We start from the raw sequence: 25,753 nt of genomic DNA on the forward strand, positions 1-25,753 counted from the left end.
TAGGAAAAGACGAACCAAGGTAATGGAAGCAGACTGTTTCCAGTATTTGAGTGATCCTAGATACAAGATTAAATTAAATTAAGAAATTTAGAACAGAGAGCAAGAGACACTTCTTTACACTGAGAATTTTCAGGCTGTGGAATTTGCTTCCAGGGTTAGTGGTTGAGGCAGAAGCTACATCAATAATCACGATTATATAGGTTAAGTGAATGAAGGAATAAGTAACTTCTCTGTTCATAAATTCCTAATTCATGCCACGCTCTCTCTCCTGGCATTTCTTCGCGGATGAAGATTTTGGGAAGGTTGTATTCATCGGTTGCAGGCCCGCTGGTGGCTAGTCAGGCCTATCCGTGACTGGCAGATTCTCTCACACTGGGTACAAGTGAAGGTGTAGTCTCTGCTGGGGGCAAATGGACCTATCCTTCTCCTCCTTTTCTCTTTCATGCTGGTTCTTCGCTCAGTCTCAAAGGTGTCTAGCCTTCCTGATGTAGCATCTCCAGGCAGCACGATCTATGGTCTGCGCTTCCCACTGGCGATGGTCGATGTGGCACACAGAGGGATTTCTTCAGGAAGTCCTTGAAACATTTGCATAGGGCCCCTCGGTTCCTTTTACCAGTGGTCAGCTCTCCATACAACACTATCTTGGGCAGGAGACTATCGTCCATCCGGGCAATGTGACCCGTCCAACGCAGATGGCTTTAGAAACGTAGAATCATAGAAAATAGGAGCAGGAGTAGGCCCATTTGGCCCTTCGAGCCTGCTCCGCCATTCATTATGATCATGGCTGATCATCCAACTCAGTAACCTGTTTCCGCTTTCTGCAACATATCCTTTGATCCCTTTCGCCCCAAGAGCTATATCTAATTCCTTCTTGAAAACATACAATGTTTTGGCCTCAACTGCTTTCGGTGGTAGCTAATTCCACAGGCTCACCACTCTCTGGCTGAAGTAATTTCTCCTCATCTCAGTCCTCAAAGGTTTACCCCGTATCCTTAGACTATGACCCCTGGTTCTGGACTCCCCTACCATCAGGAGCATCCTTCCTGCCTCTACCCTGTCAAGTCCTGTTAGAATTTTATAAGTTTCTATGAGATCCCCCTCACTCTTCTGAGCCCCAGCGAATATAATCCTAACCAACTCAATCTCTCCTCATACGTCAGTCCTGCCATCCCAGGAATCAGTCTGGTAAACCTTAGCTGCACTCCCTCTGTAGCAAAAACATCCTTCCTCAGATAAGGAGACCAAAACTGCACACAATATTCCAGGTGCGGCCTCACCAAGGCCCTGTATAATTGCAGCAAGACATCCCTGCTCCTGTACTCGAATCCTCTCGCTATGAAGGCCAACATACCATTTGCCTTTTTTACTGCCTGTTGCACCTGCATGTTTACCTTCAGCGACTGGTGTACGAAAACACCCAGGTCTCGTTGCATATTCCTCTCTCTCAGTTTATAGCCGTTCAGATAATAATTTGCCTTCCCGTTTTTGCTACCAAAGTGGATAACCTCACATTTATCCACATTATACTGCATCTGCCATGCATTTGCCCACTCACTCAACTTGTCCAAATCACCCTGAAGCCTCTCTGCATCCTCCTTACAACTCACCCTCCCACCCAGTTTTATGTCATCTGCAAATTTGGAGATATTACATTTAGTTCCCTCATCTAAATCATTAATATATTTTGTGAATAGCTGGGGTCCTAGCACTGATCCCTGCGGTACCCCACTAGTCACTGCCTGCCATTTGGAAAAAGACCTGTTTATTCCTACTCTTTGTTTCCTGTCTGCCAACCAATTTTCTATCCATTGCAAAACACTACCCCAATCCCATGCGCAGGAGGATGGCCTCGATGCTGATGATGTTGCCTGTTTGCAGAACTTCAGTGTTTGTGATGCAGTCCTGCCAGCAGGTCTTGAGGATACTGTGGAGGCACTCTGCTGGAAGCGCTCTAGAAGGCGTACATGAGAGCAATATAGGGCCCATGACTCGGCTCCATACAGAAGGGTGGTGAGGACTACGGCTTTGTACACTTTGAGTTTGGTCTGTGCGCTGAGGCTGTGATTGCTCCACACTCATTTGCAGAGTCTCCCGAATGTACTGTTTGCTGTTGAGAGCCTCTTGTCCACTTCCTTGTCTCAAGTGGCATCAAGCGCGATGACATTTCCCAAATAAGTAAATTGCTTGAAGGCATTCAGCTCGGTTCCCTCGATGACAATGCTTGGTGGTCTGTATTCTTCTTGGGGTGCAGGCTGATGCAGGCTGTTTTCTTGACACTGATTTTTAGTCCAAAGAGTTGTGCTGCCTCAGAAAAATGTGTTGATATATGTTGCAGGTCTGACTGACTGTGGGCAGGAGAGCACAGTCATCGGCGAAAAGAAGTTCATGGATGAGTTTTTCTTGTCACTTTGTGTGAGCCTGAAGGTGCCCGAGGTTGAAAAGGCCTCCGGAAGCATACGTAAACTCCCTCCTTAAGGTCTTCTGTTGCCTGCTGCAGTATCATGCTGAAAAAGATCGTGAATAAGGTTGGGGTCAGCGCACATCCCTGCTTCACGCCATTGGAGATTCGGAAGAGACTGAAGAGGTCGCTGTTTTGCTTGACATACTGATTTTCATGAAACTGCTTCAGCATGGCCAGGAACCTGGTTGGGCATCCAAGTTTTACAAGGATTTTCCAAAGTCCATCTTTGGACTTGCTGAATGGACAAGTCCATCTTTGGACAATGCCTTGGTGAGGTCTGTGAAAGTGACATACAGGCCTTTGTTTTGCTCACGACACTTTTCTTGTAATTGTCTTGAGTTCAAATACCATGTCTGTGATGCCTCTGCTCTGAAACCACACTGGCTCTCTGGGAGGTTTTCTTCCACAATGGCAGGCTCAAGCCTGTTCAAAAGTATTCTAGCCAGGATTTTCCCAGCAATAGAAAGGAGGGTGATCTCACAGTAGTTGGAGCAGTCTTTTCTCCTTTATTTTTGTACAAGGTGATGATAATGGCATCACGAAGATCCTGTGGAATCCTGCCCTGTTCCCAGCGGGCCGTGGAAAATTCATGGAGTTTGGTGTATAGGGCAGGGCCACCATGCTTCAAGGCTTCGGTTGGAATTCCATCGACTCCGGGGGCTTTGTTGCTCTTCATCTGGTTGATCGCGGTCACAGCTTCCTCCAGAGTTGGGCTGTCATCTATTTCTTTGACGGGCTGTGGTTGAATGTGATTAATGGCAGTATCATGCACTGTGCACTAGGCGCTGAAGAGAGTTTCAGAGTGCTCCGACCAGTGATCCAGGACTGACTCCTTATCAGTGTGTAGGGTCTTGCCATCGGGGCTCTCGAGGGGTTTGGGTTTGATGTGCTGGTCCATAGACAGATTTTAGTGCGTCATAGAAATTTCTTATGTCGCCAGTATCAGCGTACAGTTGCGTTTTATCCACAAGTTTACAGATATCCACTTTAATTGTATTTGTGATGTAAATAAGAATGTGTCAAGCGCATAAGTACAAGTGCTTCTCTCAATTCATCTAATTTTCTTATTTTATGGCAAGGTTGCATTGTGCCAGATCAGATAATTTTTTTTGGTGTTGCTTAAAATTAGACCCATCTCAGTGATGGTTTTGCTCTGACATTGACTATGTCGGAGTATCCTTGGGAACAGGAAGGGGAAAGACTTGGACCCCTATGTGGCCTGCTGTCTGTTTTATCTCCTTTCCATCAAAAACATTGTTTGGCTTAACAAGGTTGACTTCATATCTGTAGGGTAGACCAGAGCCTAGCAACGTTCCCTGTAAGCTGCGCGGGTGTACAGCCATGCAACAGTCCAGAACTTAACACACGGTGCACAAGAAGCAGTCCCTTTAAGATGTATGCATGCACGACCGTGCAGTAATCTTAAAGGAGCCACGCAGTGCAACAAACTGGCCGCACACCAAAGGGAAATTAGAGGGAACATTGGAGCCGAGTATTATTGGCAACTTTAGTTGACGAATGCTTAGTACATTTGTATGTTTGGTCCTTCATCTACTATAAATGGAGGTGGTTAACCCATTGAAAATAATTGAGTTAATGCTTATCAGCATAAGTACAAGTGCTTCTCTCAATTCATCTAATTTTCTTATTTTATGGCAAGGTTGCATTGTGCCAGATCAGATAATTTTTTTTGGTGTTGCTTAAAATTAGACCCATCTCAGTGATGGTTTTGCTCTGACATTGACTATGTCGGAGTATCCTTGGGAACAGGAAGGGGAAAGACTTGGACCCCTATGTGGCCTGCTGTCTGTTTTATCTCCTTTCCATCAAAAACATTGTTTGGCTTAACAAGGTTGACTTCATATCTGTAGGGTAGACCAGAGCCTAGCAACGTTCCCTGTAAGCTGCGCGGGTGTACAGCCATGCAACAGTCCAGAACTTAACACACGGTGCACAAGAAGCAGTCCCTTTAAGATGTATGCATGCACGACCGTGCAGTAATCTTAAAGGAGCCACGCAGTGCAACAAACTGGCCGCACACCAAAGGGAAATTAGAGGGAACATTGGAGCCTAGTATTATTGGCAACTTTAGTTGACGAATGCTTAGTACATTTGTATGTTTGGTCCTTCATCTACTATAAATGGAGGTGGTTAACCCATTGAAAATAATTGAGTTAATGCTTATCATCATACAAACTTATCGTAACCATTGTGGCTGATGGTGATGAATATTATAACAGCAGCTTGCATTTATGTAGTGCTTTTAATAAAGGAGAACCATCCAAAGATAGGGTCCCAAATGAATATCATCCTCCTTCTATCCTCTCCCTTTGCATATTTTTGGCAAGAAGCCAGAAAATGTGCTTGTCTCATTGGCATAGATATAGCTGCAGAGCCCGTGATTCTCAAACTGGGACCCCCTCCAGGGGTCCATAAAATGATGGGCAAGTGTTACACCGAGCACTAAAGGCCTGCTACCCGACCCGAACCCGACAACATGTGTCGGGTTTGGGTCGGGCTGGGTCAGGGTCGGACACACACAGCAAGAATTGCAGGTAAGTGTTAAAAGTTAAAAACTTAACTGAGCTGCGAGTCCGGGATGTCAAGCAGGGAAACTGAGTCTGCGCAGTGAGTGTGTGAGCATCTCTGTGATGTCATCACACTCATGCTGCAGCTTCCCGAAGATTGGGAATCGGAAGGTAAGTAAAGGGAATATTGCGGTGGTCAGGTTGGGCTCGGGGGGGAAAATGGAGGGACTCGGGCCGGGTCGGGCTCGGGTCTGATGTGGTTCTGTCGGGTTCAGGTCGGGTTTTTTTTTGTGACTTGAGCAGGCCTTTACCGAGCACAGCCAACCTTACGGATGGACAGGCTTGGTACAAGGCAGGAGTGGAGTATGGATGCCAGATGTGCAGTGCAGAGTGGGGTGGCTGTCTCATCCAGGAGGTGAGCATTCGTGGAGGAGTGCTGAGAGTGGCATAAAGACCGTTTTATGGAAGTAATCTATAAGTAAGTAAATACCTATTTTCTTGAAAGCATTATTGAAATGCTCTTTACGTGCAGTACTTTAACATAATGAATATTATATATTATAATTTAGATAGAGAGCATGATTACTAATCCATTTGAAAAGGGGCCCTTCAACCAAAAATGTTTTGAGAACCACTGAACTATGCAATAAGAAGGAGGTAAAGAAGCTGGTGCTTCTTTTTATTTCTTACTCATTTTGGACAATTTGAATGTGGTGGGGGGTGGGGGGGTGGGTCCTGGAATTTTTAATTGTGTACGTTGAGTGATGTAATGGATTGGTCCCCTTGTGTATAATGGTAGCCTGTTGTTTTTGCCTATGAGTTTCCATTTGACTGCCTGATTGAGCTGTTTGGAGAGGGATCAAGCAGAGGACATGAGCTTCTCCGCATGTTAAGAAAAATAAACCTTGTCACCTTGGGCTACTTGCACTGATTCTGGTGACCAACTTTAAAGAATGTTGATCTATAAAGGCCTAGGAATGCTGTATGGGAGAGAGATGTTTTTCAAAAAGGAGATTATTGGGACACAAGCTCAATAGCTTTTGTGTTTGCCAAGATATACTGCTGCTCCAAAAATGGAGCCTCTTGTGCCTGTGTCTGGTAGAGGAATGCAGATTTTAATCTGTGATCAGCGTGGCTAGGCACGTCAGTGATAGGTTAATGGAAGGATTTAACTTTCCATTTCAGTGTTTTATGAGGTGCTTTCTTGAGACTGTAGAAGTTGATACAGTCTGCGTGGCTTGATGCCGATACGAAGCAATCAGTGATCAACAGCAACCACTTTTTATTGGTCTCCAACTTTGAACAATTAGTACTTTTAATGTGGCAAAAACTTTTGACTTATTCTTTAAATTAGCAATCATGGTTTGTATATATTTTTATCTGGAGCAATTTGTTTTCGTTGAAAATCAGTTACCCTTTGAGAACTTGGACTTTAAGATAGAGAAGAACAAAAGCTCCCACAACTTAAGTGCTGGTTTGCAAAAATCTAATGCTTGTAACGCTGAACAGATGGCCCCAAATTTCCACAGATTCACGTCCAAGTTCAGTGGTACTGCTGACTTTTCACAAAAAGAAGTACAACAGATGCAGAGACTCAAAATGTTAACTACCTGTGCAGTACTACTTTGCATGCTTTCTGAGTGCAACTATGAACGGAGGGAAGATGAAAAATAAGACTTAAAAATAGAGACAAAAGCAAAGCATGTGGTCTTTGAAGCATGAGATAAGCAGAAAACTGATTAAGGACAGGTCAGAAAGAAAAGGAAAGCGAGCAAAATTGTCAGATGTGGAGAGGTAGGTTTGACATACAGGTCAATGCGGAATGCGGAAAGTATGTTCAAAATAAGCTTGGTGAGTGAGAGGCACAAATTGCTATGGCAGGGCTGGATTTGACTTAAAAGTTTGAAGAGACTTGGGTTGGACTAAGGCAGAACTGGGAGCTAAACATTCCTAGTTATGAAATATTCCCGAAGCAAAGAAGAGGAAAAAAAACAGGGATGGGTGGCAGCGGCTTAGCTACCGTTACAAAACAAGCAAGTGAGCATGATATAGGGATGGTACAAATCTGGAATCTATTTAGTTACAGATAAGCAATAAGAAAGAAGCTGGTACTGTTTTGTTAGTTTAGTATGGATTCCAGAACATTGGGAAGGGAAATAGGCAGTGAAATGTACACAGGTTGGAAAGTATGCAGAAATAACTGGGCTACAAAATTGGTAACTTCGTTATCCTTGGATAATATGTAATGCACGTAAAAAATAAATGGGAGGGGTTTCTACTTTCTAGATCATTATGTTTTAGTATAACAAAGGAAGAAGCAGTGCTGTATCTTGTACAAAGTGAAGAAAGGGAAGTAAGTTATGTAAGGGTAGTGTTAGGTTTCCATTTTTTGCTAAAGTTTGAGAATCTATATTTTTAAAAACTTTAAAGGATTTCATGGACATTGAATCACCTGGAGATTGCTGAACTTTGGGTGTTTTTTTTAAAAGGAAGGTCAACAAAAGGTGGACCAGTAAACAAGTACTGGAAAGCACATGATTTCAAACATAGTGGACAGTTTGACTTAAGAGCTATTTTGTATTGACAAGACATGATTTATGATTATCATAGGACTTGTCTGGAAAAAGGTTGGTTTCATTTTGAACTGTTAAAAGCCAGCTGGTTTTTGGACTAAGAGAGGCAGTTGGAATTTGACTATTGACCTGCCAGGCGCTCAGATGAAAATCTAGACCGCTGTTACCTCTCTTTGAAGAATTCCTGCTCTTGAAAAGCAAACCCTGTATGAAGTTGTACTGTTGCCTCCTGTATTTTGAAGAAATCCTGAATGTTTGCAGAAACCTTGCATCTTGAAAAAGAACTTTGCATCGAATGTGTGAGACCTGAAACCTTTGCTGCTGCACACCTGATGTAAGATCTATGTGAAACCTTCTGAAGCTGAATTTCTTTGAACGGTTACCCAAATAGATTGTTCATCAACAACGCCTGGAAAGATTCCTAGTGGCAGCCACCTATTCGACTTTGGGAACCTTGCCAAAACAAAGGACTTCCTTCCATATCTTCTCTGCAGTGTAAGTTTTTTTAATTCCTTCTATTTCATTGTAACAGCTGTCAACAAAAATCTTTTTTTTCTCCCAGTTAACCGGTTGAGTATGTGAGTGTGTGTATGAGGGCAAGGATAAAAAATAAGGGGCTTTAATATTTCAATTTGTGTATCTATTTACGTCATTGTTGGTTAAGACTTGATTTATAATAAACAGATAATATTGTTTATTAAAGAAACCTGGTTGGTGTGCTTTATTCTGGGGACAAATAGAGTATCTAATTGACTGTTTCGATAAGTGGGAAAATTTATTGATATGTTGTGACCTGTGGAGAAGTGGGACTGAATTAACAGTGCACTCCTCCTGCCTTGGTCGTAACAGTAGGGTAACATCCAAGAAACAGTGACATGGCATAATTAGGTTTTATATAAAAATTGATAGTGAGGGTATGGTAAAATGTTAAGGTAATTGAGTGCGAATAACAAATTTCAACAAAAGAGAACTTTCCAAAATAAAGTGGGAAGAAATATTGGCAGATACGATGAGCCAGACTGAGTAGAGAGATTAAACAAATATGTCGATGCATATGACAAATCCCGGGCTTATCGCAAAGAAATTCAAAGGAAGAATAGAAAATAGGGATGAAAAACAAAAAAATTGGAAAAGCTGAAGGTGTTTTGGCAGGCAACATGGATTTTATAAACATTCAAAAGAATGGTTAATGGAAGGGTAGGGCCAATTAGAGAAAAAGAAGAAATTTTTTGGAGGGTGAGGAAGTGCAGAGAAATTAGATGAACTCTGAACTGTCTGGCTTTTAGCTATCCATTCACCACGTTGAACTATGAAGCAGCTCTCAACCTATTCAATCACACCTTCACCTCCATCTTTGAAGCCCTTTTCCACAGTAAAAACCCTTGCTCGCTCCCACATTGGTCATTCACTCTGGTATGGCCCCAATCTTCTCACTCTCACATCCAGGGGACACAGACTTCAATTTATCTAGCACATAATTGGCTAAACCACCCATTGCCAGATCTAGCTAGACCATAATAAGCATTGTTGTGCCTTGCTGCCCTCTGCCAAAACTGCTCTCTACTCCTGAATCATCTTAGGAATTCTTTGACATTAAGATTAAGATCATCCATTCAGCTGCCTTTGTTATCTAGCCCAGCAAGCCAAACCTCCTCCTAGGTTCTCCATGACTCTAAACTTGTGTCTTTTGCTAGTTTCATTCCTATTCCACCCTTCCCCCACCCCCATTTGCCCTCTCTGAGATTGACTTGTCCATGAGATCTGAAACATGCTCTGTTGACCCCAAACCCAACACACAGCTCATCATCCAACTACCCATCTTGGTCCCCATACTTGCTAGCATTGTGAATCGTTTCTTGCTCCTTTTCTTTCAAAACCGCCTTCTTTTCAAAACTGCCGTCATCACCTCATTCCTGGGAAAAAAAGCACTTTAGACCCCTCTGTCCTTGCAAACTCGCAACCCATTTCCATTCATTCTGCCCATTGAGTCCATGCCAGCTCTTTACGGAGCTGTGCTGTCAGTCCCGCTCCCTGGCTCGATCTCCGTAGCCCTGCAAGTCTATTTCTCTCAGGTGGCCATCCAATTTCCTCTTGAAGTCATTGATTGTCTCTGCTTCTAAGGAGAACAAACCCAGCTTTTCCAACCTAACCTTGTAACTCAAATCCTCCATCCCTGGAAGCATTCTGGTAAATCTCCTCTGCACCCTCTCAAGGACCCTCAAATCCTTCTTGAAGTGTAGTGACCAGAACTGGACGCAATATTCCAGTTGGGGCCTAACCGGAGCTTTATTAAAGGTTCAGCATAACTTCCCTGCTTTTGTACTCAGTGCCTCTATTTATGAAGCCCAAGATCCCATATGCTTTACTAACCACTCCTTCAATATGTCCTGCCACCTTCAAAGATTGCTCAACATGCACCCCCAGGTCCCTTTGTTCCTGCACACTCTTTAGAACTGTGCCATTAAGGATATATTGCCTCTCCCGATTCCTTCTGCCAAATTGCATCACCTTACACTTGTCAGTATTAAATTCCATTTGCCACCTCTCTGCCCATTCTGCTAGCCTCCTGTTGCAGGTGGTTCATATCGTTCTCACTTTGCCACACCTCCAAGTTTGGTGTCATTGGCAAATTTTGAGATTGTACTCTGTATTTCAAGATCCAAGTCATTGATTTTTATCAAAAAAGCAGTGGTCCCAGCACTGACCCTTGGGGAGCACCACTATCTACCATCCTCCAGTCTGAAAAGCAACCATTTACTATGACTCGCTGTTTTCTGTCCATAAGCCAATTTTTTATCCACTTAGATACTGACCTTCCTATTCCATGAGCTTCAGTTTTCTTAACCAGCCGCTTATGTGGTACCTTATCAAATGCTTTCTTAAAATACATATAAACGACATCCACTACCTTCTCTTCATCAACCTTCTCTGTTACCCCATCAAAGATTCAATGAGATTAGTCAAGCAAGCTCTGCCTTTTACAGATCCGTGCTGGCTATCCTTTATTAACTCGAACCTCTCTAAATGTCATAGAGTCATAGAGTTATACAGCACAGAAACAGGCCCTTCAGCCCACCGTGTCTGTGCCGGCCAGGTGCCTGTCTATTCGAATGCCATTTTCCAACACTTGGCCCATAGCCTTGTATGCTATGGCGTTTCAAGTAGTCATCTAAATACTTCTTAAATGTTGTGAGGGTTCCTGACTCTACTACCCCTTCAGGCAGTGTGTTCCAGATTCCAACCACCCTCTGGGTGAAAATTTTTTTCCTCAAATCCCTTCTAAACATCCTGCCCCTTAAATCTGTGCTCCCTGGTTATTGACACCTCCACTAAAGGGAAATGTTTCTTCCTATCTTACCTGTCAATGCCCCTAATAATTTTATATACCTCAATCAGGTCTCCCCTTAGCCTTCTCTGCTGTAAGGAAAACAACCAGTTCCTACAGATTGGAGGGTAGCTAATGTAACCCCACTACTTAAAAAGGGAGGTAGAGAGAAAGCAGGGAATTATAGACCAGTCAGTTTGACGTCAGTAGTGGGGAAAATTCTAGAGTCCATTATCAAAGATTTTATAGCAGAGCACTTGGAGAACAGTGGTAGAATCGGGCAGAGTCAGCATGGATTTACGAAAGGGAAATCATGTTTGACAAATCTACTAGAATTCTTCGAGGATGGAGCTAGTAGAGTTGATAAGGGGGAGCCAGTGGATGTGGTGCATGTAAAATTAAAGCGCATGGGATTGGGGGTAGTGTATTGCGATGGATAGAAAATTGGTTGGCGGACAGGAAACAAAGAGTAGGAATAAATTGGTCTTATTCTGAATGGCAGGCTGGGACTAGTGGGGTACTGCAGGGATCGGTGCCAGGACCCCAGCTATTGACAATATATATTAATGATTTAGATGAGGGAACTAAATGTAATATCTCCAAATTTGCAGATGACACAAAACTGGGTGGGAGGGTGAGTTGTAAGGAGGATGCAGAGAGGCTTCAGGATGATTTGGACAAGTTGAGTGAGTGGGCTAATGTATGGCAGATGCAGTATAATGTGGATAAATGTGAGGTTGTCCACTTTGGTAGTAAAAACAGGAAGGCAGATTGTTATCTGAACGGCTATAAACTGAGAGAGGAATATGCAGCGAGACCTGGGTGTTCATGCAGGCGCAACAGGCGGTAAAAAAGGTAAATGTTATGTTGGCCTTCATAGCAAGAGGATTCGAGTACAGGAGCAGAGATGTCTTGCTGCAATTATACAGGGCCTTGGTGAGGCCACACCTGGAATATTGTATGCAGTTTTGATCTCCTTATCTGAGGAAGAATGTTCTTGCTATAGAGCGAGTGCAGTGAAGGTTTACCAGACTGATTCCTGGGATGGCAGGACTGATGTATGAGGAGAGATTGAGTCGGTTAGGATTATATTTGCTGGAGTTCAGAAGAGTGAGGGGGGATCTCATAGAAGCCTATAAAATTCTAACGGGACTTGACATGGTAGACGCAGGAAGGATATTCCTGATGGTGGGGGAGTCAAGAACCAGGGGTCATAGTCTAAGGATACGGGGTAAACCTTTGAGGACTGAGATGAGGAGAAATTTCTTCAGCCAGAGAGTGGTGAGCCTGTGGAATTAGCTGCCACCGAAAGCAGTTGAGGCCAAAATATTGTATGTTTTCAAGATGGAATTAGATATAGCTCTTGGGTCTAAAGGGATGAAAGGGTACGGGGCGAAAGCAGGAACAGGCTACTGAGTTGGCTCATCAGTCAGCCATGCTCATAATGAATGGTGGAGCAGGCTCGAAGGGCTGAATGGCCTACTCCTGCTCCTATTTTCTATGTTTCTCACCCTAGCCTATCCACTCTCTTCATAGCTGAAATGCTCCAGCCCAGGCAACATCCTGGTGAATGCCCTCTGCACCCTCTCCAGTGCAATCACATCCTTCCTATAGTGTGGTGACCAGAACTGTACACAGTACTCCATCTGTGGCCTAACTAGCGTTTTATGCAGCTCCATCATAACCTGCCTGCTCTTATAATCGTCTAATAAAGGCAAGTATCCCATATGCCTTCCTAACCACTTTATCTACCTGTGCTGCTACCTTCAGTGATCTATGGACAAGTACAGCAAGGTCCCTCTGACCTTCTGTACTTCCTAGGGTCCTACCATCCATTATATATTCCCTTGCCTTGTTAGTCGTCCCGAAAAACATCACATCGCACTTCTCAGGATTAAATTCCATTTGCCACTGCTCCGCCCATCTTACCAGCCCATCTATCTTCTTTGGCCTCCTTATCTCGAGAGACGAAGGATAAGCGCCTGGAGGTGGTCAGTGGTATATCATCCTGTAATCTAAGGGATTCCTCCTCACTATTTACGGCACCACCAATTTTCGTGTCATTTGCAAACTTACTGATCATACCTCCTATATTCACGTCTAAATCATTAATGTACACTACAAACAGCAAGGGTCCCAGCACCGATCCCTGTGGTGCACCACTGGTCACAGGCTTCCACTCGCAAAAACAACCCTCAACCATCACCCTCTACCTCCTACCACTAAGCCAATTTTGGATCCAATTTGCCAAATTGCCCTGGATCCCATGGGCTCTTACCTTTTAACCAATCTCCCATGTGGGACCTTATCAAACGCCTTACTGAAGTCCATGTAGACTACATCAACTGCTTTGCCCCTATCTACACATCTAGTCTCGAACAAAGCCATGCTGACTATCCCTGATTAATCCTTGCTTCTCCAAGTGGAGATTAATCCTGTCCCTCAGAATTTTTTCCAACAGTTTCCCAACCACTGATGTTAGATTCACTGGCCTGTAATTACTTGGTTTATCCCTGCTACCCTTCTTGAATAATGGTACCATATTCGCTGTCCTCTAGTCCTTTGGTACCTCTCTTGTGGCCAGAGAGGATTTGAAAATTTGTGTTAGAGCCCCTGCTATCTCCTCCTTTGCCTCACATAACAGCCTGGGATACACCTCATCCGGGCCTGGGGATTTATCCACTTTTGAGCCCGCTAAAGCAGCTAATACTTTCTCCCTTTCAATGCTAATTTGTTCAAGTATATCACAATCCCCCTCCATGATCACTACACCTACATCGTCCTTCTCCATAGTGAACAGAGATGAGAAGTAATCATTTAAAACCTCACCTACGTCTTCCAGCTCCATACGTAGATTGCCACTTTGGTCCCTAATGGGCCCTACTCTTTCCCTGGTTATCCTCTTGCCCTTAATATGCTTATAAAATGCCTTGGGATTTTCCTTTATCTTGCCCGCCAGTGTTTTTTCATGCCCCCTTTTCACTCTCCTAATTAACTTTTAAGTACCCCCCTACACTTTCTGTACTCCTCTAGTGCCTCTGATGTTTTCAGAACTCTGAATCTGCCATAAGCCTCCTTTTTTTTTCCTTATCCAATCCTCTATATCCCTTGACATCCAGGGTTCCTGGAATTGTTGGTCCTACCCTTCACCTTTACAGGAACATGTTGGCCCTGAACTCTCACTGTTTCCTTTTTGAATGACTTCCATTGGTCTGGTGTAGACTTTCCTACAAGTAGCTGCTCCCAGTCCACTTTGGCCAGATCCTGTTTTATCCTATTGAAATAGGCCTTCCCCCAATTCGGTACTTTTATTTCGGTCCCTCTTTGTCCTTGTCCATAACTACCTTAAATCTTGCAGAGTTATGGTCACTATCCCCGAAATGCTTCCCCACTGACATTTCTCCCACTTGTCCAGCTTCATTCCCTAGGATTAGGTCCAGTACCGCCCCTTCTCTTGTAGGACTTTCGACGTGATGGCTCAAAAAGCTCTCCTGTATGCATTTTACGAATTCCGCCCCCTTTAAGCCTTTTGCACTAAGACTATCCCAGTTGATATTGGGGAAGTTGAAATCCCTGACTATATTTACACCTCTCTGAGATTTGCCTACATATCTGTTCCTCTATCTCTCCCTGACTGTTTGGAGGCCTGTAGTACATTCCCAGTCAAGTGATTGCCCCCTTTTTGTTTTTAAGTTCTACCCATATGACGTAATTTGAGGAACCTTCTAAGATGTCATCCCTCCTTACTGCAGTAATTGACTCCTTGATCAAAGTGCAATGCCACCTCCTTTTACACCCTCCCCTGCCATGCCTGAAGATTCTATACCCTGGAATATTGAGCTGCCAGTCCTGCCCCTCCCTCAACCATGTCTCTGTGATAGCAATAATCTCGTATTCCCATGTGTTAATCAATGCCCTCAATTCATCTGCCTTACTAGTAAGACTGCTTGCATTAAAATAGATGCAATCCAGCCTTGCATTATTTACTTGTGCCTAAACAGGTCTATATTTGCTCTGCCTTCCAGACTGATTTAGTTTCTCTTCTATATTTGACTGTGCATCACCCCTACTGTACCTCCACTCTATCCTATCCCCCTGCCAAATTAGTTTCAACTCCCCCCGGCCCACCAACAGCACTAGCAAATCTCCCAGCAAGCTTGTTGGTTCCGTTCCGGTTCGGTTGCAACCCATCCAACTTGTACAGATCCCACCTTCACCAGAAGCAGACCCAATGATTCAGGAAACTAAAGCCTTCCCTCCTGCACCATCTCTACAGCCAAGCATTCATCTACTCTGTCCTCCTATTTGTATACTCACTTGCGTGTGGTGCTAAGAGTAATCTGGAGATTACTACTTTTGAGGTCCTGCTTCTAATTTATTACCTAGCTCACTAAACTCTGTGCAGGACCACATCCTCCTTCTTACCTATGTCGTTGATACCAATGTGGACCGCTGGCTGTTCAGCCTTCACCCTCCCCCCTCGGTGCTTTGCAGCCATTGAGCGGCATCCTTGACTCTGGCACGAGCGAGGCAAGGCACCATCCTGGATTCACATCTTCAGCCACAGAACCGCCTGTCTGTTACCCTGACAATCAAATCTCATCACTATCACTCTTGCAGTCTTCCTTGTACTCCCCTGTACAGCTGAGCCATCCGTGGTACCATGGCCTTGGCTCTTGCTGCACTCCCCAGATGAACCATCACATTCCTCTGTATTTATATTGGAGTGTGAGATGCACTCAGGTCTCCTGCATTACCTGCCTGTTTGTTCTTGACTGTCTGGTGGTCATCCATTCCCCCTCTGCCTGCATACTTTTAAGCTGTGGGATGACCCCATCTATAAACCTATCCACAAAACTCGCAACCTCACGGATACACTTGCAGTCATGCCAGCTGCTGCTCAAGTTCCAAAACCTGGAGCTCAAGCTGCTATAACTGATGACACTTCCTGCTCATATGGTTATCCAGGGCACAAGAAGTATCCTGGAGTTCCCACATAGCACAGGATGTGCAGTCCAGAGGTTGGTGCAGCCCTGCCATTCCTCTATCTATTAGATAATAAACCTTGGTACTACAACTAAACCCTGCTACTAAAATAACCTGCTGCTACTAATAACCCTACCAATAGTAACAAGCTTACTATTGTTAATAATAAACTTAACCAATATTAATCTACCTTACCATTATTAGTACACCCTGCCAATACTAAAATGTTACCATAGAGGTGTACAAAATCATGAGAGGTATAGACAGGGTGGATAGCAAGAAGCTTTTTCCCAGAGTGGGGGATTCAATTACTAGGGGTCACGAGTTCAAAGTGAGAGGGGAAAAGTTTAGGGGAGATATGCGTGGAAAGTTCTTCACGCAGAGGGTAGTGTGTGCCTGGAACGCGTTGCCAGCGGAGGTGGTAGACACGGGCACGATAGCATCTTTTAAGATGTATCTAGACAGAGACATGAATGGGCAGGAAGCAAAGAGATACAGACCCTTAGAAAATAGGCAACATGTTTAGATAGAGGATCTGGATCGGTGCAGGCTTGGAGGGCCGAAGGGCCTGTTCCTGTGCTGTAATTTTCTTTGTTCTTTGTTCTCTTTGTTCTAGTATAAATAACCTCACCAATAGTAATAAACCTTATCAACAATAATAACTAGGAAATAATCCCAGCCAATCTAATAAGCTTTACTGCTATTAGTAAACCTTACTACTACTAATAAACACATACACTTATTAAAATTACCAAGTTTTGAAAGATGAATGAGAAAAATACTCACCAACCAATCAACTACCTGTTTTCCTGTAATGTCACACTTTGATTTTTCTCAGAACTGGAGCCACAGACTGGACTGGACTGGACTGGATAGGATAACTCTGCCTCTCTCTGCCGCTGCTCTGTTGAACACCCCACTGGTCTCGCTCTCCCTCTTGCTCCTTCCTGCTACCGTTCTTTTAACTCCCCGCTGGTCTCTCTCTGTCTCTCACTCCTTCCCGCTGCTGTTTTAATTCCCCACTGGTCTCGCTCTTTCATGTTAATGACCTTTCATCAGAACTGCAAATAATCAGAATAAGTTGAAGCTTTGGCCCTGAAAAATGATGGGTTTATGCAATTGCATCTTCAATGATGGAGAAAAAAAAATCCCCTGTGTTAAAGATGAGAGATCAAAATTTCAAGGCTCTGAGGTCTTCAGAATGCATGACTTCTGTGAATGTTGAATGCAACCTCTCAGTCATGTTTATCTCTGAGAAGGATGGCATTGGATTGAAAATAACTTGCATATCAGGCACATTTGCAATATTTTAAGATGCAATTAAATCTGAAATGTACATAGGACATATCAATAAATTATTCTTGAAATGTTATGTAGGCAAATGATGCAGCCACTTTTTATCCAGCAACTTCCCAGAAACGACAAGTTCGATGAGTGATCAGTTAATCTGTTGTTTTTTGGGGTGTTGATCATATTTAATGCTGGAATAGACAGATTTCTGGTCTCTCCGGGAATTCAGGGATATGGGAAGCGCAGAAAAGTGGAGTTGAAGCCCAAGAATGATAAAGCAGGCTCGACAGGCCGTATGGCCTACTCCTGCTCCCATTTCTTATGTTATTGTATGGCAATGAAGAAACTCCCTGCTGTTTTTTGAAGATGACTTACTGATAACACAGCACTCCCTCAGCACTGCATTGAACCTTAGATTATGTGCTCAAGTACTGCAGTGGGACTGAACCCCACAATCTTGTTAGAGGCAAGTGCTACCAACTGTGGCCAACTTTTAACCGTTGTATCGTGAGGTAATTGATTCTCAACAGTTCTGCCATGTATTTCCTTAGAGTTGTCTTTCTATTAGAGGTGAGATAATTAATTACGGAAGCTCTATGAAATTAATTACAAGAATGATCTTGCTCATGCTAAATACTTCTTTACTTTTCTGTACAATTGTTATTTTCTGTGCCTTTTTGCAGGTTTCCCTATGATTCATTCTCCAGCTGAGAGAGCAGCCTATGCTATGCAAAAGCCATACAAGTTAATACACTGAAAAAGGTTATAAATTAGCATTGATCGAAACTTTCTTAGACAGGTTGCTCAAGAACATTCTGAGAAAATCTCAGCATCAATGTATATTCCACCACTCAGTGGTGCATTCGTATGTCAAAGCACTGAACTATACAGCAAAATAACTGAAGTGGAATATATAGTTCATGGCTGGAAGAAGCACCTGCCCAGCAGCTGCATTAATTAAACTGGTACTGCATTGCGCTTTATTTTCTCCTCGACTGATAGCTTCTGCTTAAAGTACAAATGGTGCCAAATTTTCTGTGGGTTTTGTGGCCTGTTAACATTCATGATGATTTAAGTAATTATATTTGAACACCGTGGAAGTTCTGTAGACTTAATCTTGAGTGCTGATGTAACTTGACAGCCACCACAGGCGGAAAATATTTCTCTACGGAAACTGTCGTCTTCAATTTAGTTAGCTGAAATGCAGGGAATGCAACTTGTTTGTCAGTTTTTCCAGTGTAAAATAGATCCCAATTGAAATATGAACATCTTATCCACTTTTTAAGTCTGTTATAAATTTGCTATCATCAGTGATGCAGAAAATTCATATCAGGAAACTGCTCTTTTGGTCAGGCAGTCTTCTACCCCTTCTGGTGTGTGTTGGTGGGCGAGCCAGTAAAAGTTATTTGGCTTAAATAAAAACAAAAAGTGCTGGAAATACTCAGCAGGTACGGCAGCATCTGTGGAGAGAGAAGCAGAGTTGACGTTTCAGGTCAGTGACTATTCATCAGAACTGGCAAAGGTTAGAAATGTAATAGGTTTTAAGCAAATAAAGCGGGGATGGGGCAAAAGGGAAGGTGTTGATAGGACAGAGGGTCACAGAGAATAACTGACAAGAAGGTCATGGAGCAAATGCAAAGGATATGTTAATGGTGTGGTGAAAGACAAAGCGTTTGTCCAAAAACATGAAAATAAAAAATATTTAAAAACTAAAAATAGAAAAGGGGGGCCAGTCATGCTCTGAAATTATTGAACTCAGTGTTCAGTCCGGTAGGCTGTAGCTTGCCTAATTGGTAAATGAGCTGCTGTTCCTCGAGCTTGTGTTGATGTTCACTGGAACACTGCAGCAAGCCCAGGACAGAGATGTGGGCATGAGAGCAGGGGCGGGGGTGGGGGGGGTTGGGGAGGTGTTGAAATGGCAAGCGACAGGAAGCGCGGGGCCATGTTTTTGAACTGAGCGAAGTTGTTCTGCAAAGTGGTCACCCAATCTGCATTTGGTCTCCCCATTGTATAGGAGACCACATTGTGAGCAGCGAATACAGTATGCTAAATTGAAAGAAGTACAAGTAAATCACTGCTTCACCTGAAAGGAGTGTTTGGGGCCTTGGATAGTGAGGAAAGAGGAAGTAAAAGGGCAGGTATTATACCTCCTGTGATTGCATGGAAAGGGGCCATGGGAAGGGGACGAGGTGTCGGGGATAATTGAGGAGTGCACCAGCGTGTCGCGGAGGGAATGATCCCTTCGGAATGCTGATGGGGAGGGGAGTATGCGTTTTGTGGTGGCATCATGCTGGACATGGTGGAAATGGCAGAGGATGATCCTTTGGATGTGGAGGCTGGTGGGGTGGAACCCTGTCGTGGCCCCCCTTTTTTTATTTTTAGTTTTATTTTTTATGTTTTATTTTTATTTTATTTTAATTTGTTTCATTTTTTACCATGTGTCTGCCCACTGTTTTTTTTCATGTTTGTGCTTTTGGCCAGGGCTATTCATTATTCTGTCATTTAATACACTCTCTGCACTAACGCTTTGTCATTCAGCACACCATTAACATACCCTTTGCCTTTGCTCCATGACCTTCTGGTCAGTTATTCTCTCTGACCCTCTGTCCTACTCTGTAACCTTACCTTTTGTTATCTCTTGCCCCACCCCCGCTGTATTTGCTTAAAACCTATTGCATTTCTAACTTTTGCCAGTTCTGATGAAGGGTCACTGACCTGAAACGTTAACTCTGCTCTCTCCACAGATGCTGCCAGACCTGCTGAATATTTCCAGTATTTCTTGTTTTTATTTCAGATTTCCAGCACCTGCAGTACTTTGCTTTTATGATAGTTGTAAAACTTTCCTGAACTGAAGCTTTGGCAGTTCGATCTCCAGTTTGTTTCCGTGGCAGGGGTGGGTGTGGGGGGTATTGGGGGGGGGAGCCATCAAATCCTTCTACACAAAGTCAAAGAAACCTACAGTTAAGTGCTGGGAATTCCTGCCACTTGTTTGTGCTCATAATGCATAAATGTGGCTGATTAACTCCCTTCAGCTGTTCTGGGTGGAAAAAAGTCTCTAGTTGAAGCCTTGACTTCAGAGCTAGGCTATGGTCTTGAAGTTAAAGCATGAATGAAGATATGGAAAAAAACACAAATGATATTTGGTACACATATTCATGTTATTGTAAACTATATAAAGTTGTGATGTTTTCATTTTGCTTAAAACCTTGTTTTGGACATTGAAAATGTCGTCAGTTGAGGTAAATACATGTTGATTGTTTTTTTCTCCCAGAAAGTGATTTTGTTCTTTATCACCTTTCTTGGTCATTCTCCAGACTGGCAATTCAGCAATGGTAGTATTCATTAATCCTGAGTAGTAGCTCCTGGCAGTATGCTGGCTGCTTTCCATTTGCTGGTGCTTTATTCTATCATACAACAAAGTGTGACAGGAAGTAAGTGATACAGGAAGATCAAACTATGTGTAAGACCTTACAAGTGAACGTAATGGTGGGGATTTTTCCCTCAGCAGACAGGAGCCGTCCATCGACTGAAAAGTCAGTGGCGAGCCTGCTTCTGCCTGGCCTGGGGATCTGACCCACATTTTGCTGTTCTCCGGCCTTTAATTGTTCTGAGGCGGGACTTCCACCCGCTTGTGGCAGCAGGTCCCGCCTAAATGGGCGGCGGAGCCAGGAGCAGGTTGGGAAGGGCTCCACCCCGAGCCTACCACTCCATTTAATACTCCGTCCCCGCCACCTTCCCGCTCTTTGGTGGGGTGTAAAATTACGGCCAGTGTGTGTGAAGATCTGTGCTGATTTCATTTTATTACAGTGGTAATGCAAGGTAACCATATACAAATTCACTTTAAAATAATAGTTGTTTTTGAATGCCTTTTCAAGTTTGAATGATGTTCGATAATAGAACATTGCACCAATACACTAGATAATCATTGTTACTGGAAGATTTGAGTATTAGGTAAAAATGTATAATCTTTTTCATCCTACCAAAACCTGCCATTTTATCATGGTACCTAAACTCCATTTGTTAGGCTTTATTTTCACTTGCAGATGATGGGAACATTTCAGAAAAGAGAGGAAATATAAGTTTAAAAAATATTGTACCAACTGATGATATCCCATTATTTTTACAGGAACAAATATATCAAATCCTTGATGCAATGTTCGAGAGGAAAGTTGAGCCTTCAGAGCATGTCATTGACCAAGATGATGATGGAGACAATTTCTATGTAATAGAACGGTAAGGATTTTAAACTCTGTTCTGGTACAGGATTTTAATTTCTACTTTTTTTTAATATCCCTGTGAAATGAAGAACCCCTTTGATGAGCAATGTTGGGTGGATTTCACCAGAATGTTATAATTGAAAACTGCTGTACATGTAAAACAATGACATCCTTGTTAATGCATTGTTTAAAATAGATTGCTTTCCAGGTTAGTAGAATTTAGTTAATGGTTAACTTTCAGGTCTAACCATTGACCTTTTATTTTTAACTATTTATCATTAAAGCTTGTATTTTTGAGAATAAAATGGTCATGGACATGGCTTTTTTTCCAACATCACTGCCTTTGGTCCTGACGAACAAATATTGTACTTGTCCTTGAGCACTCTGCTTCTTTCAACCCTGCAATGTAAGTTTAATGTTACACTACAAAACCACAGTAATATGACTGGATATTTATCATAAAAAAGGTATTGTGATGCAAAAAAGAATCAATTACGTGCTGCTGCCTTTGATTTGTATATTGCCTGTGTTGAGGAAAACTGGACATAAACTCTGGGAGTTTTTTACACTGTATATCTCACTACTGCAATATAGGCAACAAATTCCATTTCATCTAGGTTTGTTCTGTCGTTAAATCCAAATAGCACGTCTGCCCCATGCACATCCATCTCAATCAGGTGATCTCCTTCCATTCTGTTGTCTGAGACTTTGTGGACTGCACTGTTGTTTTCTGCTGTTGATATCTGCAACTGACTAGTGTTATTGCTGTTTGTTTCAGATTCATATTTCAGAGTTTCATTTGTGCTCAAAGCTCTTAAGACCAATCTGGTCTAAGGAAACACATTGCCACTTTAAGTATCAAAATATAATATAAATTGATCTAATATATATTTGATTCAGTAAATGGGACACCATATTGCATTGCATAACGTATTACACCCTTAGGTCATACTGGGAGCTTAAGGTATGTGATGGCTGAACAGCTGTGAGGTAATGTAATGGGAGAGCCTAGACTGAGATGGTGTTCAGAGATTGTTGGGTGTCCTTCTATACAAATCACAAAAAATTGACACGCTAGTACAGTGAGCAGTTGATTTTTATTAGCTTTGTACAATTTTGGTCATCTTACCTAAAGAGGTTATATTTGCCTTAGAGAGAGTGCAACAAAGGTTCACCAGAACAACTCCTGGGATTAGGGGATTGTCCTGTGAGGAGAGATTGAGTAGACTAGGCCTATATTTAGAAGAATGAGAGATGATCTAATTAAAACATAAAAAATTCTTAAGGGGCTGGGCGGGGTTGATGCTGGGAAGATGTTTTCCCTGGCTGGGCGGTGTAGAACTCAGGGTCACAGTCTCAGAATTTAGGACAGAGAGAATGACAAACATGTTCACGCAAAGGGTTGTGAATCTTTGGAACTCTCTACCCCAGAGAGCAGTGAATGTTCAGTTGTTGAGCATATTCAAGACGGGGATCAATAGATTTTTGGATACCAGGGGAATCAAGCGATATGTAAATAGTACAGAAAAGCAGAGTTGAGGTGGAAGATCAGCCATGATCTTTTTGAATGATGGAGCAAGCTTGAAGGGCTAAATGGCCTAGTCCTGCTTATTTCTTAAGAAATGCCTGTATGTCGAGCTGTGAGCTAATATTATATGATATCCTGATTCGTTATCATTGCTTGTATAGAAGTTAAGAAATCTATCTCTGTAGTTCACGGTTAATCATAGCCTGCATAGAAAGGGCAAATTCAGGGGCTTCTTGAAAATCCATTAAATTGCACCTTGTTTAAAGTAGTTTAAAAAGTGGACCTTTTTGTAATCTGTTCCTTAATAAATTTCGAAAAACTTTGGACCAGTGCAAATTGCCTCTAACTGAATTATTTTTGTTGTGCCACCCCTGATAGTGTTTCCAGATTTCCACCCGCTGAGTATTCCATGCTCTTCCCCAGACTGATGCAACCCCCTCTTATATTGCTACTGGCATTCCCCTCACTACCTACCCCGCTGCAAGCAAGCTGATTTGGTTTACCTGCTTTCTTGTTTTTCCTTCCTTCCTACCTAGTTAAAGTAGTTTTAATGTTGCTCTTCCCTCCTGATGAGTTGGTTTTCCTGCTCTCTCTCCTCTTTCTCCCCATCTGTGTTTATTTCCTCTGCCCCCATTCCTGCAGTGGGAATTCTGCTGAGGTATTTCTTACTCTGATATTGACATCCTGGTAATTACCCACCCCAGCTCTCTCACCCTGCTTGACCTGAAGGCTGTATTTTGTCATGGCTTCCTGTGTGAAGTTCCATTAGAGATTGACTAGCAGTATGTTGTTATGACAGTGCTTCTATATTATTTACTAAAAATTTTTTAGGACTCATGTATTTTAGAATATGGAGATTATTTTATTTGGGAAAACTGAAAAGGATTCCATGTATATTCTTTTCACTGGGATCATTGGAAGGTCTTTTGGACTTGATTTGTAAACAACCCTTACTGGAAGTCACCTGTCTTCAGATAAATCCCCTGAGGGGCTTTTTGACTTGGAGATGATGTTTACAGAGAAGTGACAGGTCAAGATTTATAGGGGTCAGGAGGCTTGACTCTTGAGGTATTGTTTTTGGTTTTGCTTTGCACAGTGTGCTGGGGTGTGAACTGTTTTGAAGGCAGTTGGAGAAAACCAGCCAAGAGAGCAGTCACTATCAGCAGCCTCTTCCATCTCTTTGAGAACTTCCTGAGAATCAGGTGTAAGAAATAGAGAAACTGATGCTGCATTTCTCCTGAAAAGCCTGCCATTAATCCCTGTTGCTTGCCAAACTGATCTTCGTCGCCGGAAATGAACTGTTCTGGAAAGATCCCAGTGACAGCCATCTATGCATATTTGGGATTCCAAGCCAAAAAGGAACAAGTGACATTTTTCCATATCTTTGTTTTTTTCTTCAAGAAATAACAAGTATTTTGCCAAAGTATTCTCTTTGTCTTTTTTTTGTAACAGAGCTCTAAAGAAAAAATCTCTATTTTTTGGTTAACCTGTGTGTGTCTGTGTGGCTAGGATAAAAAGGAAACTTTCATATTTCAATCTGTGTGTTAATGCTTTGCTTCGTTACTGGTTCAGTCTTGTTTTATAATAAACTGATCATTTTGTTGTTTATTAAAGAAACCTAGTTGGTGGATTTTATTCTGGGATAAAAATAGAGTCTGTTATTGCCACATCGGTAACTGGGTACACGTTTAAATATATGTTGTGACCTGTGGAGAAGTGGAACTAGAAAAAACTGTGCACTCCTCCCACCTTGGCCGTAACAATGTTTAAAAAAGCAAGGAATAGGTTACATAGCAACAAGGCATACTGCATTGAAGAGTCACAATAATAATGTTCAGTACAAAGTACTTTTAGTGATTTGACAGTAGGCTCAACTCGCTAATTGGTAGAAGAGGGAGGGCCTCTGGTGCAGTTTTGAGAGAACAGTCTCAAATATTAGCAGACATGTGAGAATGCCAGAATGAGCAAATCAAAAGTGGCCACAACCATTACTGCAGCACATTTAGTGAAAGAATTTGGAAGACAAATTCTGCTTGCCAATGGTGGAATACTGTTTTGTACAAGCTGAAATGTTTCATTGGATCACACACATGGGCATCGGTTCAGCACCACTTTAGAGCATCCGACACCACACTGCTGGAAAACAACAAACATGCAAAAAAAAGCAACTATTTTTGTCTCCTTTTAAGAAGTTGAGAGAGAGCTCATAAAATTGTTAGTTGGATGGTAATTGGATTCTTTTGCAAGCGCCAACATACCATTGGAAAAACTGCGGCCACAGCTGTGGGTATTTATTCAACGTAATCTATAAAATGGTGGTTGCTTGCCAAGTGCAAATAAACTACGACAGGGCCACATACCAAAGGTTTTTGCTTCACATTGTGAGGAGATGAAGTCTCAGATTAATGCATGTGAGTCTCCTTGCTCACATTCAACCACTGACTTCAGTGAGTAAAGAATGTGACCTGTTTATAGTCAGCTTTTTAACAATAGTTTTTGAGTATACAATAAATGCCATTTGAAGCCAGAAATTTCCCTTGTCTGTTTTTTTGGTTTAAATAGGTCGTTTTCACGGTTTGTTGCAACACCGTGAAATTTACAATTTAATTATGTGAAATCATGAAATTCACGATTCCTAAAATTCCATGACTCTGAAATTTGTAAAATTTGACCGTGAATTTGGTCAGGCTCTAACATATATGGAATGACTCATTCGAAAGTGGCATAAAATATTATTTCACAATTTGGTGCCATAAAATAAATTGCTGTGCATTTATTATCTGCTTCATCCCTAATATTTTATCCAGTGATGTTTATTCATCACGCTTTTTAATTGTTTTTGTTA

At 42.4% G+C, this 25,753-nt stretch overlaps 1 protein-coding gene across 1 annotated transcript in view; it reads left to right on the top strand.

Moving 5' to 3' along the window:
* The window catches only part of prkar2aa (protein kinase, cAMP-dependent, regulatory, type II, alpha A), a 403,140-nt gene that overhangs the window by 310,247 nt on the left and 67,140 nt on the right, over positions 1-25,753 (top strand). The window contains exon 11 of the mRNA XM_068052117.1: positions 21,290-21,396. Coding sequence (XP_067908218.1) covers positions 21,290-21,396 — 107 coding nt within the window. The remainder of the gene's footprint in view (positions 1-21,289; positions 21,397-25,753) is intronic.

The sequence above is a fragment of the Heterodontus francisci genome, chromosome 19, assembly GCF_036365525.1.
Source record: "Heterodontus francisci isolate sHetFra1 chromosome 19, sHetFra1.hap1, whole genome shotgun sequence".
Lineage (NCBI taxonomy): Eukaryota > Metazoa > Chordata > Chondrichthyes > Heterodontiformes > Heterodontidae > Heterodontus > Heterodontus francisci.